Below are 16,074 nucleotides of genomic sequence, written 5' to 3'. Positions count from 1 at the left end.
ATTGATAACCTATCCTTATATATAACCTATACTTATATTTCTACCTTCTGCTCATCCATTCCTGACTTTGGCCAAAAAACCACAGCAAAATCTGCAACAAAAAGGCTCTTAGTCTTAAAGAGACCAATATTTCATACTGATGTCCTATCCATATTCATAGAATAAGCTATCAGTATGGTATATGTGGGTATCCGACACTCACACCCTTCCTAGACTGACTATTACAGTATCCTTACAATGTTGGAAGCTGCTGATGGATGGGCGGCACATGCAGCCTCTCTCCTCTTCAAATAATAGATACGGTGTTGCAATGCACCATATGCATCACTATACAGTGGACGAGTCGCTGCACCACTCCTATTACTTGAATTAGAGCAGTGCTGCAAGGGCTTCCATCCATTAGCAGTAGAGGTGAGGAAATCGAAACTGACAAGGTGCAATTCGATCCGAATTTCAGAAAATATTCAATTTGCATTGCTAAAATGGCTGATGCACATGTTAGAACATGGGACAAGAAACTCTGGATATGTGCGATCACCCACAATGCCATGCATGCAGGCAATTAGCAGACAGCCCAGTGATGTCACAGACCTTTAACCCCTTTGTGACCCCCCACGGCATTGAGACTGGGTGTTAGCTGTAACTGACGGCTAACTTCCTGTTCCATAACCCCCGAGAGCACAGCTCCAATCATAGATTTTAAGCCCTTGGAGTCATGTTTCACTGTGGCATCCAAGGGGTTCCACCATGTTACATGTGCCCCTCAGTAAAACTTGTGGCGAGATCAGGGGTTGCTGATATGCATCTTCTGCAACTCAGGGTCTGACCAGTGACCCCGGCTGCTAGTAGCCTCCAGTACCTGGTTGATCCTGCCCATAAGTGAGGAAATCAGTCTATGTGTCTGCATAGGCTGACTCCCTCTATAGACTGCAATACACATGTATTGCAGTCTATAGCACTGAACCAGTGATCAGTGCATCGCTGATTCAGGTGCCCCAGTGGGACATCCCTAAAAACCACACCAAGGCGCAGTGTTCTACCCCACTATACAGGCTCTCTGCAGCCAGGAAATAAGCCATATATTAATTCAGATTGAATCAAATCGTGTTGCAAAATTCAGGTGACGCTGCCAAATCAAGTTTTTGCAAAATTTGCTCATCTCTAATTAGCAACTCCCAACAGCGGGAGGCTGCTGCAACAGCTGATCGGTGCGGGCTCAGGTGTCAGACCCACATACTGATGGCCCATCCTGTGGATACAAAATATGTCTGCTGCCCTTTAATACCATTCACAACCTATGGACAAGAGTAGAACTGTATCTGCAAATGTCAGATCTTCCTTTGTTATCTGATCCCAGACAAACCCTTTAATAAATTTTCCTAACAATGTTTTATCGGTACAAACAATGCAAATACAACCAACCCCTATTAATAGAAGTTAATACATTGTAGCAATCCCTTTCACCTGTAACCTTCTGCACAGCCTAGCAATCATGCAGTAAGTAGCCCTCGGGGAGACATGTGTAGCCGTTTATTAATCATATGAGAGCGGGTGAAATAGATTTTGCAGTCGGAGTTGTTTAATTATTAGTTTATAGCTGTTTATGCGCCATTAGCTTTTTTATATAAAGGAGGAAGCATTAAGAACAATTTGAGCTGAAGTCTCCGGTGTTTGCTCGCATTACTCTGTAATTTGGCGTAGCTCAGGAGCGAGGCCGACCTCACATGAGACGCGGTGAGCCCTGTCTTGCTGCTACTTATGTCAACAAAGTTTCTGAAATTCATCTTTGAACCATATAGTGTAAAAATGTCCTACTAATGAGAGTTTATGAGCTTTCTGCATCTAATTGACTGTTCAGTACAAATTTCAGCTTCTTAGGCATGTACTATCATCGCGGTTAGAAGTCTGTTACGCACGTAATTAATTTCCTTGGAAGGATGAAAATAATTAACCCAATAAGGCTCAGAACTCTACTGGTTTGTCAACAGGTAGCGTAATCTAAGGGATTTTTTGTTTTGTTTTGTTGATTTTTTTTTTTTTATGCGTGTAGTCTAGCATTACAATTTCTGACTTGGCAAATGCCAATTTTTAGGAGAAAATATTTCTGACAGTGTTTTAACGTAAAATAATATATTGCATATTTAACCACTTCAGTACTGGGCCAATTTGACACATTTTAGGTTTTTTCTTTTGTGTGTGTGGTTTTGAGAACTGTAACATTTTTATCATATGCGTTATTCAACTAATTTCTGCATAATTTTTTTAAGGGACTTTTAGGGTTTTATTATTATTATGTTGTTTTTATTTTTGAATGTTTTTTTTTTTTTTTTCCATTTTTTTAATATCCGGGGAAATATAGACAAAATAGGAGGGAAAGTGTGTCTGGTTTTCACTTCTTTTTAAATTTAATAAAACAAAGTGCTACTGAAAAACTTTATAAAATAATTTTTCCTCTCAATTATGGTTATTTTTATTTTGTATGGTGTTTTCAGGGGTGCAGTTATAACCTTTAATAACTGTGTTTTAATAACTGTGTCTTATTGGCGTATTTTATTTATTTTTATTACTATTTTTTTTTAACTTTTCTATTATTATTAGAGATGAGCGAACACTAAAATGTTCGAGGTTCGAAATTCGATTCGAACAGCCGCTCACTGTTCGAATGTTCGAACGCATTATGAACCCCATTATAGTCTATGGGGAACATATACTCGTTAAGGGGGAAACCCAAATCCGTGTCTGGAGGGTCACCAAGTCCACTATGACACCCCAGGAAATGATACCAAGACCCTGGAATGACACTGGGACAGCAGGAGAAGCATGTCTGGGGGCATAAAAGTCACTTTATTTCATGGAAATCCCTGTCAGCTTGCAATTTTCGCAAGCTAACTTTTCCCCATAGGAATGCATTGGACAGCGCTGATTGGCCAGAGTACGGAATTCGACCAATCAGCGCTGGCTCTGCTGGAGGAGGTGGAGTCTAAGATCACTCCACACCAGTCTCCATTCAGGTCCGACCTTAGACTCCGCCTCCTCCGGCAGAGCCAGCGCTGATTGGCCGAAGGCTGGCCAATGCATTCCTTTGGGTATGCAGAGACTTAGCAGTGTTGAGCCAGTTCTGCTCAACTACACCGTGTGCCGGTCAGCCCATCAGATGTAGCAGAGCCGAGGGTGCACTAGAACCCTTATGCACACTCGGCTCTGCTACATCAGATAAACCACCAATATATAAGTCGCAGAAAAGCCATTTTATAATTTAGTTGCATCTCATCCTCTAGTGTGGCCAACTATTACACAACTACACACTTTTCTTAAATAACTGGCCCCCGAAGAGTTATTTGTAGGATTATCTAATACGAAGGGATAGTCACGTGCTTGAGGATTGTTATGCATAGAAGGTTCAAGTCTGATAACTACAATATTGGAGTCCTATGAATACATTTCTATCACTGCATCAGATGACTCAGGGTGAAGACAGTCTTATACACAGTCTTAGGCTGAGGCCCCACGTTGCAGAGACACAGCTTTTTTGGTTGCAGATTTTCCTGGGGTTTTTTGAGCCAAAGCCAAGAATGGCTCCAAAAGGAATGGGAAATATATATATATATATATATATATATATATATATATATATATATATATATATATATACACATATATATACTTATTCTTTTCCATTCTGCTCAATCCACTCCTGGTTTTGTCTCAAAAAAACCCAACAAAATCCGCAACAAAAAAAGCTGTGTTTCTGCAACGTGGAACCTTACCCTTATACTGTATATCCCACCTAGGAAGTGTTTGACAATGGTCAGAGATTATAGTAAGATGCAACTGTCGCCATTTATCACTATACAAATACGTTATTTACGGTGGCGCCTACCTAAAGTAAAGACCACGTAGTTCAATGCGACTCCGAATGACCTAGTAAATAATTTTCCTTCCAAACAATCAATCCAAAAGAAAAATAAAATGATATTCTTCCAGTTGAAGCCTGACCTTCCTGATCCCATCTTGGTTCGGTGATGTCATCTAAACTGCAATGATTTTGGCCTTACACTGATGTAGTGAGCAGCGCTCGGTGCCTCATTCTATACCGTAACAAGGCTTTAAGTGCATCCAAACATTACCAGCTTTTTAGGCTATTACTGTAATGCTCGGTAAGTCACATTTAAAGCCTCTCCAATGCACTCTCCTCCCTAATATAAAAGGGTCACACGCAGGTGATACAAACCATCTTTAGGTATTATTGTCAACAGGCGAGAAGACAAATGAAAATGGAAAGTGATCATTATTTAGGAGAAGCAACACAACGAGAACACCAACTAACTTTACGTCTCCTGGCTCTTGAAGGCACCAAAGTACTCGGTGTTTACTACACAGCTCTATTGATTTATCCACCCCAGTAATGGCCATGCCGCAATTTCGACAAATGCATCAGACATTGTGTATGAGGATGAAAGTCCATGAGTGTGCAGCCCAGAAAGGGAGAATGGATACATAGTGGTACTTAGTAGATCATTACATTACAGCTACTTGAAGTGAAGCTCTGGTTATTGAGAATTTCTGAACTATCATAGGTCTGGCCAAGCAGCATTGTACGCTTTGACTCCAATTAGACTCTCTAGGCCTCATTCAAGACAGGTGAAATTTAAGGTAGACATATTATGTCACTGCCAAGTGAAAAGGACAACATTTTACTCAAATGAATCCCATAGTTATGAGAGAGAAAATTCCGGAAATATAATCAATGTCTTATAAAGATTTATTGGCTACTTGCAAAACTACTGATATCTTTAGGTGTTCCTTTAAGGAATAGAAGGAGTCCTATGTCTTATTAAGGCGATGTTAGGTCTATAAAGCCAACATGAGGTGTGCAGGGACTTATTAGACTATGCCTGCCCTGCTATGAATTATGGGAAAGAAATATGCAGATAAGTCTTACTTTCCAAAAGGTGGTTCTCCTTTTCCACCAAATGGAACTTAAGTGTATATTTCTTACCCCTTTCGGGAATATTTACTTATGAGTTATTGACTTAGAATCTCTTAATTCGACCATCTTCAGAAATTCATTGGTTGAAGCCCTGTTTAAGAGTTATTAAGTCTAGAAGAAATATAATGGACAGCAGGATGTGGCTCCGAACCGGTTTGGTTTTGCATCACTCTCAAAGGCATCTTGCAAGTAACCTTCATGGCATTCACCCACTAACACCTCTATGGGGATCTAGTTTTTGCTGCAGGGAAAATATCAGGTTTCTTGGAGTGGTCCCAGTATAGGCTGCAATTGGTCAAAGGCCAGAGAGAGGACGACACAAAGCACCCGAGGGTCAGGCAAAGGGGTAGTCAAGTATGGGCTGAAGGTTTATGGCAAGCAGCAAAGTCATAAGTATACAAAATAATCAAGAGGGAAAGCTGAGGTTCACTGGTCAGGAACACACAAAGATGGTCAGCAGATCAGGATCAATAGGAGTGTGTTAAGTTTGTGTGTTAAGCCTTCAAGTTGCAGGGAGAAAGAGCGTGCCCGTCCTATGGGTAGGCCAAGGAACAGGAGGACCTGCAATGCAGCATGGAGAAGTAATAACTACGGTGAATGCAGATGCATCCTGGATAGATGATAAATAATTTTGTGTTATAACCCCTTTAACAACGCCTTGCTATCTATTTCCTTAACGGCATGCTATTTTTCCCAGTAGACAGAAAGTTCTCTGAACAGTAGTATGGCAATACTCAGCATTGCTTCCATAGTCCTTCCGAAGAGGATAAGGACTCTATTCATTTCTTGTTTTTGCATTTATTGGTTTCTTATGGATATCTTGAGTTAAGAATCTGCAAATCAAGACAAGGTTTCCCAAGTAGCAAGTGAAGTCCCAAGTGGAGACATGTATGGTGATTACCCAACTGGCTCCCTGCTATACCATGCATGTCTCCTTTAAAGCCTCAAAGTTGTCTATCAAGTCTTTAAAAAATGTATCTGTATTTAGTCGAAGCCTCTGCATGAGACTGTCTAACAAAGAAGAACGTTGTAGCTTGTGTGTTTCAGAGGAGTACGCCTTGCCATGATCACTGCCAGCGCTGATAAGGCAGATTACACCATCTCTCTCTCTTTCGTACAAAGCATGCGGCGATATCTCCGAAGCCGCTTTACAGTTAACATTTATTTTGTGCTGCCTGGAAAGAAGTTTTCATGATCAAATGCTCTGAAGACTTGAAAAGAAAAAAAAGCAAAACATACACAAGTGCGAACAAGCTTGTTTTCTACAACCCCAGCTCGTATGGCGGACGCTGCCTCCAAATTGTTTTGGAAGTAAAAATAAGACATATGGAAGAGGTAGAATTCAAAATTATTTTTTGTCCCCAGCGGCCCAAAGACAATTCAAGGAGGTCCCCGATGGATTGTACTTACTCAGCCTTGCTTAGATGGCAATCTAAGTTTTATGTACTGTAAAACTTTTTATTCTGTATATAACGTTCTTATTTAATGGGACTTAAAGGGAACCTGCCATCTTGAAAATGCTGTTCAATCTGTGAGCAGACTCTTATAGAGCAGGTGGAGCTGAGTAGATTGATATGGATGATTATTGGAAAATATCAATAGCAAGTAATGATTTATTCATTCATTTCTGCTTATACAGTGCTTAGGAGTCCAGTGGGAGGTCCTTCTTGAATGAATAGTTGTCAATAAGTCAGTCGGACCACCCACTGGACATCTAGTCCAATCTGTTCCCATAATCTAATATATCAATCTGCTCAGCTCCCCCTGCTCTATAATATACTGTTATGGATTGGACAGTATTTTCCATATGACAGGTTCAATTTCAAGATCTATTTGCTCCTATGTATTAATTGAAGGCTAAAAATTAAGTGAAGATTGACGTCTACCCAGATAGAGCATAGAGGTAGAATAAGGCCAAATCGATGAGTTTAACTCATTGACAATGACCATTAACTCATGACTATGCCTTTCATTCTATGTTCTTAGAGATGGGCAACTTAGTTCACAATGGGCTAGGTTCATTCAAAATTTTCCAAAAATTCCAGGTTTTATAGTACCCCAAAATCTTGGTGTGCCCCAGCTCACTGCTATTTAGCTGTCCATTGTAGGAGATGGGAAAGTGTGCAAAAAAAAAAAAAAAAAAAGTTACTTATTATATTCTGAGGTCATTTCACAGCCTACAGTATAATAAACAGAGGACAAAGAACGTGCGTAAAAATTTAAAAAAGAAAATGCTCACTTATCCTGGACTCAACCTCTGCAATCTTAATAGGCCTCCAGGTCACCACTATGACAATCACAGATCTCAGCAGTGACCTGGGGACCTAAAAAGATGGTAGACTGCAGAGTTCTGTGGTCAAGCCCAAAAAATTTCTTTTTTTTTTCAATTTTTACGTACCTTCCCTGCTCTCAGGTTACTGTGTATCGGTGCCTGAAGAGATCCTATAGTATAATAAACAACTTTTCTAAGTATAAGTTTGGTCCAAAATTTACTTCCCAATGAACTATGCAAAGGGAGTCTTAAGAGTCTTATGAGGTTCACCTATCACTGAATTGGCAATTTTTGTAAATAATGTTATAAATAGAGATGAGCAAACAATAAAATGTTCGATATTCGTTTTGAGTAGCCCCGCAATATTCGACTACTCAAATCGAATATCGAATCCTATTATACTCTATGGGGGGGGGAATACTCGTTTCAGGGGTAGGCAACATTCGATTAAATTATACTTACCAAGTCCACGAGTGAGGGTCGGGCTGGATCCTCTGAGAAGTCTTCTCCGTGCAGCGTCCCCGCGGCGTCTTCCGGCTCTGAATTCACTCTGCCAGGCATCGGGCCTGCGCAGAGCCGACTACGCATGTCCGCACTACAAGAAAATGGCCACTTACAGTCAAAGCGGCCATTTTCTTGTAGTGCGGGCATGCGCAGTCGGCTCTGCCCAGGCCCGATGCCTGGCAGAGTAAATTTGGAGCCAGAAGACACCGCGGGGACGCTGCACGGAGAAGACTTCTAAAGGTAGGAGAAGAACCAGTGCTGATTGGCCGACTGTATAGCATTCGGCCAATCAACGCTGGCTCTGAATCGAATATTTCCTGCGAATAGCTAGTAGTATTTGATCGAGTAAGAATATTTCTAATACCGTAGTATTCAATTGAATACCTACTCAATCTAATACTACTCGCTCATCTCTAATAACAACAAAAAAAGTAATCCTGACCAGCCCCGGGCAGATATAAGTACCACCAATCTTTGCTCTCCTCCATGTATGACCTATAGGTGTGATATGGCAGCACCACTGTGGTCAACGCTATGGCCAGTGAATGGCGACATTAGTCATTTCCAATGTTGACATCTCATTATTGGAACAGGAAGAATTGAGACTCTCGGAGCCTCTGGAGGCTTTGAAGGATTGACAAGGTGCATAACAGTATGTCATAGTTTTCTCAGATATGGTTGGTCAACCCCTTTAATAACCATTTTTGGTTATTTATGGACAATGTTCTTTAAATGAAGATAAGACAAGTAATAATCATATCATCAATTCTTCTAAAGCGTGTCAAGCAGTTTTTTTTTTTTATGAAGTTTGTCTCTGGAGACTTTTTCCAATTCTTACCTGAGCAAGTCTCATTAGATTCATCTTCATTATTGCCACAATCATTTGCTCCATCACAAAGCCACCTCTTGGGAATACAGCGGTTACTTTGGCACTTAAATTGGTCTCCCGGACAGCTGTGGTTCACTAGGAAAACATAAAGAAGCAATTTAAGACACTCGAGGCGAGCGAGTTCCTAACGACAAGCACTGCCTGTAAATGAGTCCGGAATAATACATGTAAATGGGGTGGAGGAATTACAGCACAATGAGGGAGCGTGTCATATAGCATTTATTTTTATTAACAGATGAATAAAGAACTAAATGAGTTTTTAATGGTATTTTGTTCAAAAGAAAATGAATGGGACCAAGTCATTTGTCAACAGCGAGATAAGCTTTAATTCCAGAAACAATGCTTCATAATTTATATATTGTTAACAACCAAATGCTAATCAGCTTTTTAGTGATTCATGTTCCAGAGACGAAGCCACAAGTGGGAGCAGACTACGGAATAGGCAATGGGAGCTGAACAGTTTTATTCGGAGACTGATTCCAATCTCTTTACAATTAAAAGAGAATATTGAAGGGAAAAAAAACAAGAGTGTGCAAAAATAGGTAAGTAAGAGTCCAACGTGCCAATGGCCGACAGATGTGTCCTTATTAGAGATGAGCGAATAGTATTTGAAACTACCTCGCTCCCATAGGAATGCAGGTAAGCGGCCACACACCAAGGGGCTAAGCGCCGGCTGCTAACATGCAGTCCTATGGGAGCAAGGTATTCGTATCTACTATTCGCTCAACACTAGTCCTTATTTACAGGTCCAGAGATTTGTTAAAAATGTAGCACCAGTTCTAAAAGCAACCTGACCTCCTGATAGGTGAATACAAATAAGGTAACTATTCTACTTGTAGAGATGGACAACTGGTTTTTAATGAACCAAATTCACTATGAATTCTCCAAAAAATGTGTGGTTCAGTTGGATCAGAATTTTTTGTGCTTCGCCACTAAAGTTGATTATTTTACTCTTTTCAGAGTTCTCAGTATGATAATCATAGGCCAGGAAAGGTGTGCAAAATAATAAAAAAAAAAACAATATTTTGGGGGTGTTTCATGGCAGCCTTTTGTGTTCCCATATTCTTCCATCATGTCTTTCAGCCACCAGGTCACCACTGAGGGTTAAAATTGAAAGATGGCCAGAGGCTGGGAAAAAGACTGGAATGCTGGCCTATGCTGCAGTGGACCCCAGGAAGGGGCTTTATAAATTTCTCTTTCTCTTTGTTGTTGTGATATCAATCCCATATCCCAATATCTGCTTGTTGTAGGCAGTGTAATTATCCTTCTTTCTATATTCTGGCAAATAATGTTATAGAGACTATATGTATAAGGTCAGAGAAGCGGAACTGATAGCTCGTTCATTATAACTGTGTGACAGGAACTGTCTGATCATCAGTAGTTAGTGGCAGAAGTTTTTTTTTCTCCTGTGGAGAGCCTGTTTGGAACAGTCCATTACACGTAATGTTAGAGATCTCTACATTAGCATCTGGTCAAATCATAAGTCCCATGACCTTACTGAAGAGAGATTCAGATAGAAAAGAGTAACTTACACTACCGTTATTAATGTCCGTTGCTGTCTTCCATCATTCTAACCATTAATTAGCTGTTTTTTTTTAGTTTGTTCTTGTTTTTTTTATTTCAAAAGCCAGAGTTGTAATTCCTGGGCCATGTTGGCTTTTGAGAACTTACTTATAATTGATGACATGTAAGTACTATATGTCACCCTTGTGATTGGTGGGGATCCAACCTCTAGGAGCCCCATAAGTCCTGAAATGGAAGAGGCTGCAATGTTTGCTTAGTAATGTGATAATTCAACTGCTTTTCCTTGCACAGTGCCATGTAGTGAATCCTCACTGCAGCCCTTCTTTATTAAAGGGGTTGTTCAGGAAGTATTTATTGATTTATCTGGCATGGTGGAATATTTTTGATGGACTTACATGGTCTGGTAGAATGCTTGTCATGTACATAGTTACATAGTTACATAGTTGATGAGGTTGGATAAAGACATTAGTCCATCAAGTCCAACCTATAACCCTACAATCCCTACAGTGTTGATCCAGCGGAAGGCAAAAAACCCCATGAGGCTCATGCCAATTGCCCCATTTCAGGGTGAAAAGTTCCTTCCCGACTCCAATGTAAACAGAGGCAGGTCCTCAGGTTGCTACATTCCCCTCCTTTGCCAATCTTGCAAGTAATTAATTACCAATGCTATAGGTTCTGGATGACCATAGTAAATCCAGACCCCATAGCACAGATAATTGCCTCTCAGATTGCAGAGGACCAACCTGGTGGGGGGCAAGAGCAACCCAGGGAGTCAAACAACCGATCATAACCTCTAGGTTCCGGCAATGTCACAATCCTATCAAAAGCATTCTGCCAGACCAGGTAAGTAAATAGACATTCCTGGGCAACCCCTTTAAGATTGATAGTGGTCCCATTGCTCACAAAGTTTGTGTCAGTGATGGGAATAATTCTTAGACAATTACATACCAAGGCTACAAACTCGAAAAGAGTCACAAGTCCATCAAGTCCAAGTAAATTATGTTGACACCTTAGGATGAGATAACAACTGAACTACAAAGATTTCCCAGTTCAAAGTCTTAGGTGAATTTTTGCAATACTCTAATTATTTCAACAAATGAGAATCCAGACTTTTGTACTGAACAATTAGCATGAATATAGTAAATCTCTCTCATTAATTTTCATTGCTTGTGGAATTATGTGTCCCTGAAACTTGCTTTATGATCCACTTGACCTTAAGCAATGCTGACGAGAGATAATTAAAGCAGATAATATACAACTTTCAACAAACAGAAGAGTTCACTAGAGGTCACCTTGGATACATCACATTAATATTGTTGTGGCTACAGCTTAATAATTGTCCTCGCCCTCCGGGTCCCCCAGAAGTAAAGATTTTGGTACGGAGAGTTTAAGGAAGTTGTAAAAAATTATTGAGTCTGCTTAGTCTTGAGATTGTAAAACTGATGACTTAGACTTGTTAGATCTCATCAATGCCAATCATTGTGTCTTTCTTTTTTGTTCTCCCCACCTTCTAAGAGCCATAACTTTTTTTTTCTATTGTTGTGTTTCCTAATGGTACCATTAAATATTCCATATGATGTATGGGGAAGCTGGAAAAAAATTCAGAAGGTGGTGAAATTGTAGAAAAAATTGAGCAATTTTCTTACGTGATTTTCTTTTATTGTGTTTACTTTGTTGTAAAAATAGCATGTTACATTCTGGGGCTTAGTACAATCACTATGAAGCCAAAATGATATAGTTTTTGTTATATTTCAACTCTAGTAACTCTAGACAGATGGAACTCTAGTGTTCTGGTACAACGACCTCGCAAAAGGTCACATATGTAACTTGTTTTCAAGAAACGTTTGAGTACATTTCTAAGATCTCAGGTCACTATACTTTAGAAAATATGTTTTCCTCCAAAGACCTAATAATAAGTTCTATCCATCTATCTATCTATCTATCTATCTATCTATCTATCTATCTATCTATCTATCTATCTATCTATCTATCTCCTATCTATCTATCTCCTATCTATCTATCTATCTATCTATCTATCTATCTATCTATCATCTATCTATCTATCTATCTATCTATCTATCTATCCATCTCCTATCTATCTATCTATCTATCTATCTATCTATCTATTTATCTATCTCATATCTATCTATATGAAAAAGCTTAGGCCACTTCACTTTCAACAACAGATTTCTGGATAACTTTAAAAAATCACTTACAACAAGCTCCAAAATCTTCATCGCTTCCATCCAGGCAATCATCTTCTCCATCACATTTCCAGCTTTCTTGGATACAATGCTGATTTTTGCACTGAAACTCTTCCAAATTACACAACTTTGGCAAGGTCTCATCACTGTTAACTGAAAATTAAGAGAACACAATAGAAAAAGTGTTAGATTTGGTTGTTTTTTTGGATTTCTTGCAAACTTAGTGTATCTAAGTAAAATACAGATGTCTTCAGGGGTCCCGCTACTTGTTGCAGATGCTGCAGGAAGTACAGGGACCCCTGAAGATGCAATGTGTTTTGGATTCTAATGAATGCAGCCTAAGATGAGTGTAAACTACTATGTGGAGCTTAAGATGTTACCCTGCACTATCTAAGAAAATGATACTTGCGTGCAAAATTTTTTAGTCCGAAAACATCTAAGAAATCAGTGCAATTATATATATATATATATATATATATATATATATATATATATATATATATATCCATTGCTAACAGGATAATAATAAATAAGACTCTCATTATCTGAGAGACAGTATATCTCAAGAGCTACCTCATCCTGCCAACCCAATCTTTTAAGACATCCACCAGCTGATGGGCTCCTCAAGGAGCCCCCCAGCCCCCCGCACATGTTTTGTTAATGCTGTGTGCTCTTTATATAATTAGGGCCATAAATAATGCATAAAAAAATCTGCTCAATGGCAAGAAATACTTTAGAATCTCAAGAAAGTCAAGTTTTATTACTTTCAAGAAAATTTCTTATTCTGAGTGAATGTTTTTGCTTTTTCCCCATAAGGCACCTTGTATGTTGTATTGTAAGTTGTTGGTGATTCCTTAAGGCTTACTCTTATGTGAAAGGTTTGCAGGTCTGTGAGTGTTTTTTTTTTTTTCTGCAGTCTTACTATGCAAATGCTGAGAAGAAAACAAAGAAATCTTTGATGGAGCCTTACACACACAAGTCGAATTGTTTTCATCCAAATGCTGGTTATCAGCACAACCACAAACTCTCCCTCCAGGAATGGCAAGGCAAAGTGTACCACAGCCTCCATTGTTTATCCGGCAAGCGTTGTCACCTGCAGTCATAAAACATACACCTTAGCATCCAATAATGTGAACTGAAACATTGACATTACATTCACCGCAGACGTGAAATATCCTCAGTCTGGTCGCTCACTGCGGGCTGCTCTAACGGGAAAATCAAGCCATAAATAACAAAAAGAGGAAAAAATTCTAAACCATCACAACTTTTATTATGATCCAATTTTTCAGCATACAGCGCAATTTATTGCGCTGAAATTATTAGAGCTGATTATTTCACTAAAACTGTAAGAATTTTTTATTTTTTCTCCATGGGGTCATTGTTAGAGATGAGCGAACACTAAATTGTTCAAGGTTCGAAATCCGATTCGAACAGCCACACACTGTTTGAATGGGTTTCGAACCTCATTATAGTCTAGGGGGGAAATGCTCGTTTCAGGGGTAGGCAACATTCGATCCAATTCTACTTACCAAGCCCATGAGTGAGGGTCGGGCTGGATTCTTCTCCCTGCGCAACGTCCCCGTGTCCTCTTCCGGCCTTGAATTCACTCTGCTATGCATCGGGCCTAGGCAGAGCTGACTGCGCATGCGCGGGCATGCGCAGTTGGCTCTGCCCAGGCCCGATGCCTAAGCAGAGTGAATTCAGAGCTGGAAGAGGACGCGGGGACGCTGCGCAGGGGAAGACTTCTAAAGGTAAGAGAAGAACCAGCGTTGATTAGCAATGTATAGCATTCTGCCAATCAATTCTTGTTCTGCATCCTAACTTCAAACAGCTACTAGTGTTCGATCGAGTACGAGTATTTTGAATACCGTAGTATTCGAATACCTACTCGATCGAATACTACTCGCTCATCTCTAGTCATTATGTTGTGTCACTTCTTGGATTCAATGCAAAATCTGAAACATGACGTCCACCCATGAGACCTACACATCTCAACCCACTTAAAAACACTTAGAATTTGGAAATTAAGAGTTTTTTTTTTAAAAGGTTGTCCAGGACTATGATATATATATATATATATATATATATATATATATATATATATATATATATATATATACACATAGCTTTTCCCCCTATGAGTATGTTTTTGGAATGTGGGAGAAAAACCACAGAAAACATACAAACTCCTTGCAGATGTCATCCTTGGCAGGATTTGAACCCAGAGCTCCAGCTTTTCAAGGTTTCATTGCTAACTACTGAACCACTGTGCTGCCTAAGGACTACAACATGGAATTCCACTTCTTTTCAGGCCGGTGATGTCATATCCATTGATCACATGATCATGCTGTAGCTCAGTCCCATTCACATGAAGGATGCTGAGTATATACCAAGCACAGACACTATACAATATACAGAGGTAAAGAAGGGGACACTGCAATAAATATTATAGTCCTGGACAATTCCTTTAATACAAATGAAAAGGAATGAATGGGCAATACAAATAGTTTAGTATTGGTTCAGTTCTTGTATTTTCAATGTCATTAGCGGAATCACCAAAGCAGAAGGTTAAAGGGATAAAGTTAAAGGGAAGTTCCTGAAATTTATCAACAATGTATAGGATGGGTGATTAAGGTAAAATCAGTAAGGATCAGTTGACACCTACAATTATTAGAGACTTGTTTGGCCATTGCTCTATACATCTCTTCCACCATAGTCACCGCTTTAATGCTAGGGGGCGTTCACACTACTGTTGGTGACCGTCAGTACAAGATTTTAGCAATGGACACCAACTGAACCATCAAAAATCCATTAAAATTTCCGTTGAATTCAATGGGATTGTATCTTCTGTCCATTAGTGACTGTTAGGGTTCATTACACACCCAATCCATCACATATACATAGTTTTCGTGGACAAAAAATCCAACATAGAGGACTGTTGTGTCCATAAAAACATGGATTCATGATGGGCATCAGGCGTCCATTATTTTTTTAACATTGAAGTCTATGGATAACGGACAGTAAGTGATAGCTATCAGTTACTGTCTGTTATTTTGTGTCCAGTTTTTCTGCACATGCTCAGAAAGCAGAAACAAAAAAACCCGGACAGTATAAAAAACGGACACTAACTGATGCTAACTAGAGATGAGCGAGTAGTATTCGATTGAGTAGGTATTCAAACATATACTACGGTATTCGAAATACTCATACTCATTCGAATACTATCGCTATTTGCAGTAAAGATTTGATTCAGAACCAGCGTTGATTTGCCAAATGCTATACACTGTATAGCATTTGGCAAATCAACGCTGGTTCTGCAGCAGGCTCGTCCTTGTTAGTCGGGAGAGCTGGCAGCTTTTGGTTATGCGGGTGCTGACTTTTTCTCATAGGAACGCATTGACCAGCGTTGATTGCCCAAATGCTATACAGTGTACAGCATTCGGCCAATCAATGCTGTACAGCATTCGGCCAATCAATGCTGGTTCTGCTGGAGGCTCATTTGTGACAAGGCGGAGTCTAAGATTGGACCACAATGAAGACTGCTCTGGTCCAATCTTAGACTCCGCCTCATCACAGACGAGCCTCCGGCAGAACCAACGTTGATTGGCCAAATGCTGTACACTGTATAGCATTTGGTCAATCAACACTGGTCAATGCATTCCTATGAGAAAAAGTCAGCTCCTGCATAACC

The 16,074-nt window shown here is 39.7% G+C and overlaps 1 protein-coding gene across 1 annotated transcript in view; it reads right to left on the bottom strand.

Moving 5' to 3' along the window:
• Nucleotides 1-16,074, bottom strand: part of LRP1B (LDL receptor related protein 1B) — a 1,094,775-nt gene that overhangs the window by 458,324 nt on the left and 620,377 nt on the right. Inside the window, exons 15-17 of the mRNA XM_075284520.1 lie at nucleotides 13,354-13,476; nucleotides 12,396-12,536; nucleotides 8,605-8,730 (exon numbers count right to left, since the gene is read on the bottom strand). Coding sequence (XP_075140621.1) covers nucleotides 8,605-8,730; nucleotides 12,396-12,536; nucleotides 13,354-13,476 — 390 coding nt within the window. The remainder of the gene's footprint in view (nucleotides 1-8,604; nucleotides 8,731-12,395; nucleotides 12,537-13,353; nucleotides 13,477-16,074) is intronic.

Source organism: Leptodactylus fuscus, chromosome 8, assembly GCF_031893055.1.
Source record: "Leptodactylus fuscus isolate aLepFus1 chromosome 8, aLepFus1.hap2, whole genome shotgun sequence".
Taxonomy (NCBI): Eukaryota; Metazoa; Chordata; class Amphibia; order Anura; family Leptodactylidae; genus Leptodactylus; species Leptodactylus fuscus.
Note: the sequence above shows the minus strand (reverse complement) of the source record. Positions and strands in the feature narration are given on the sequence as shown.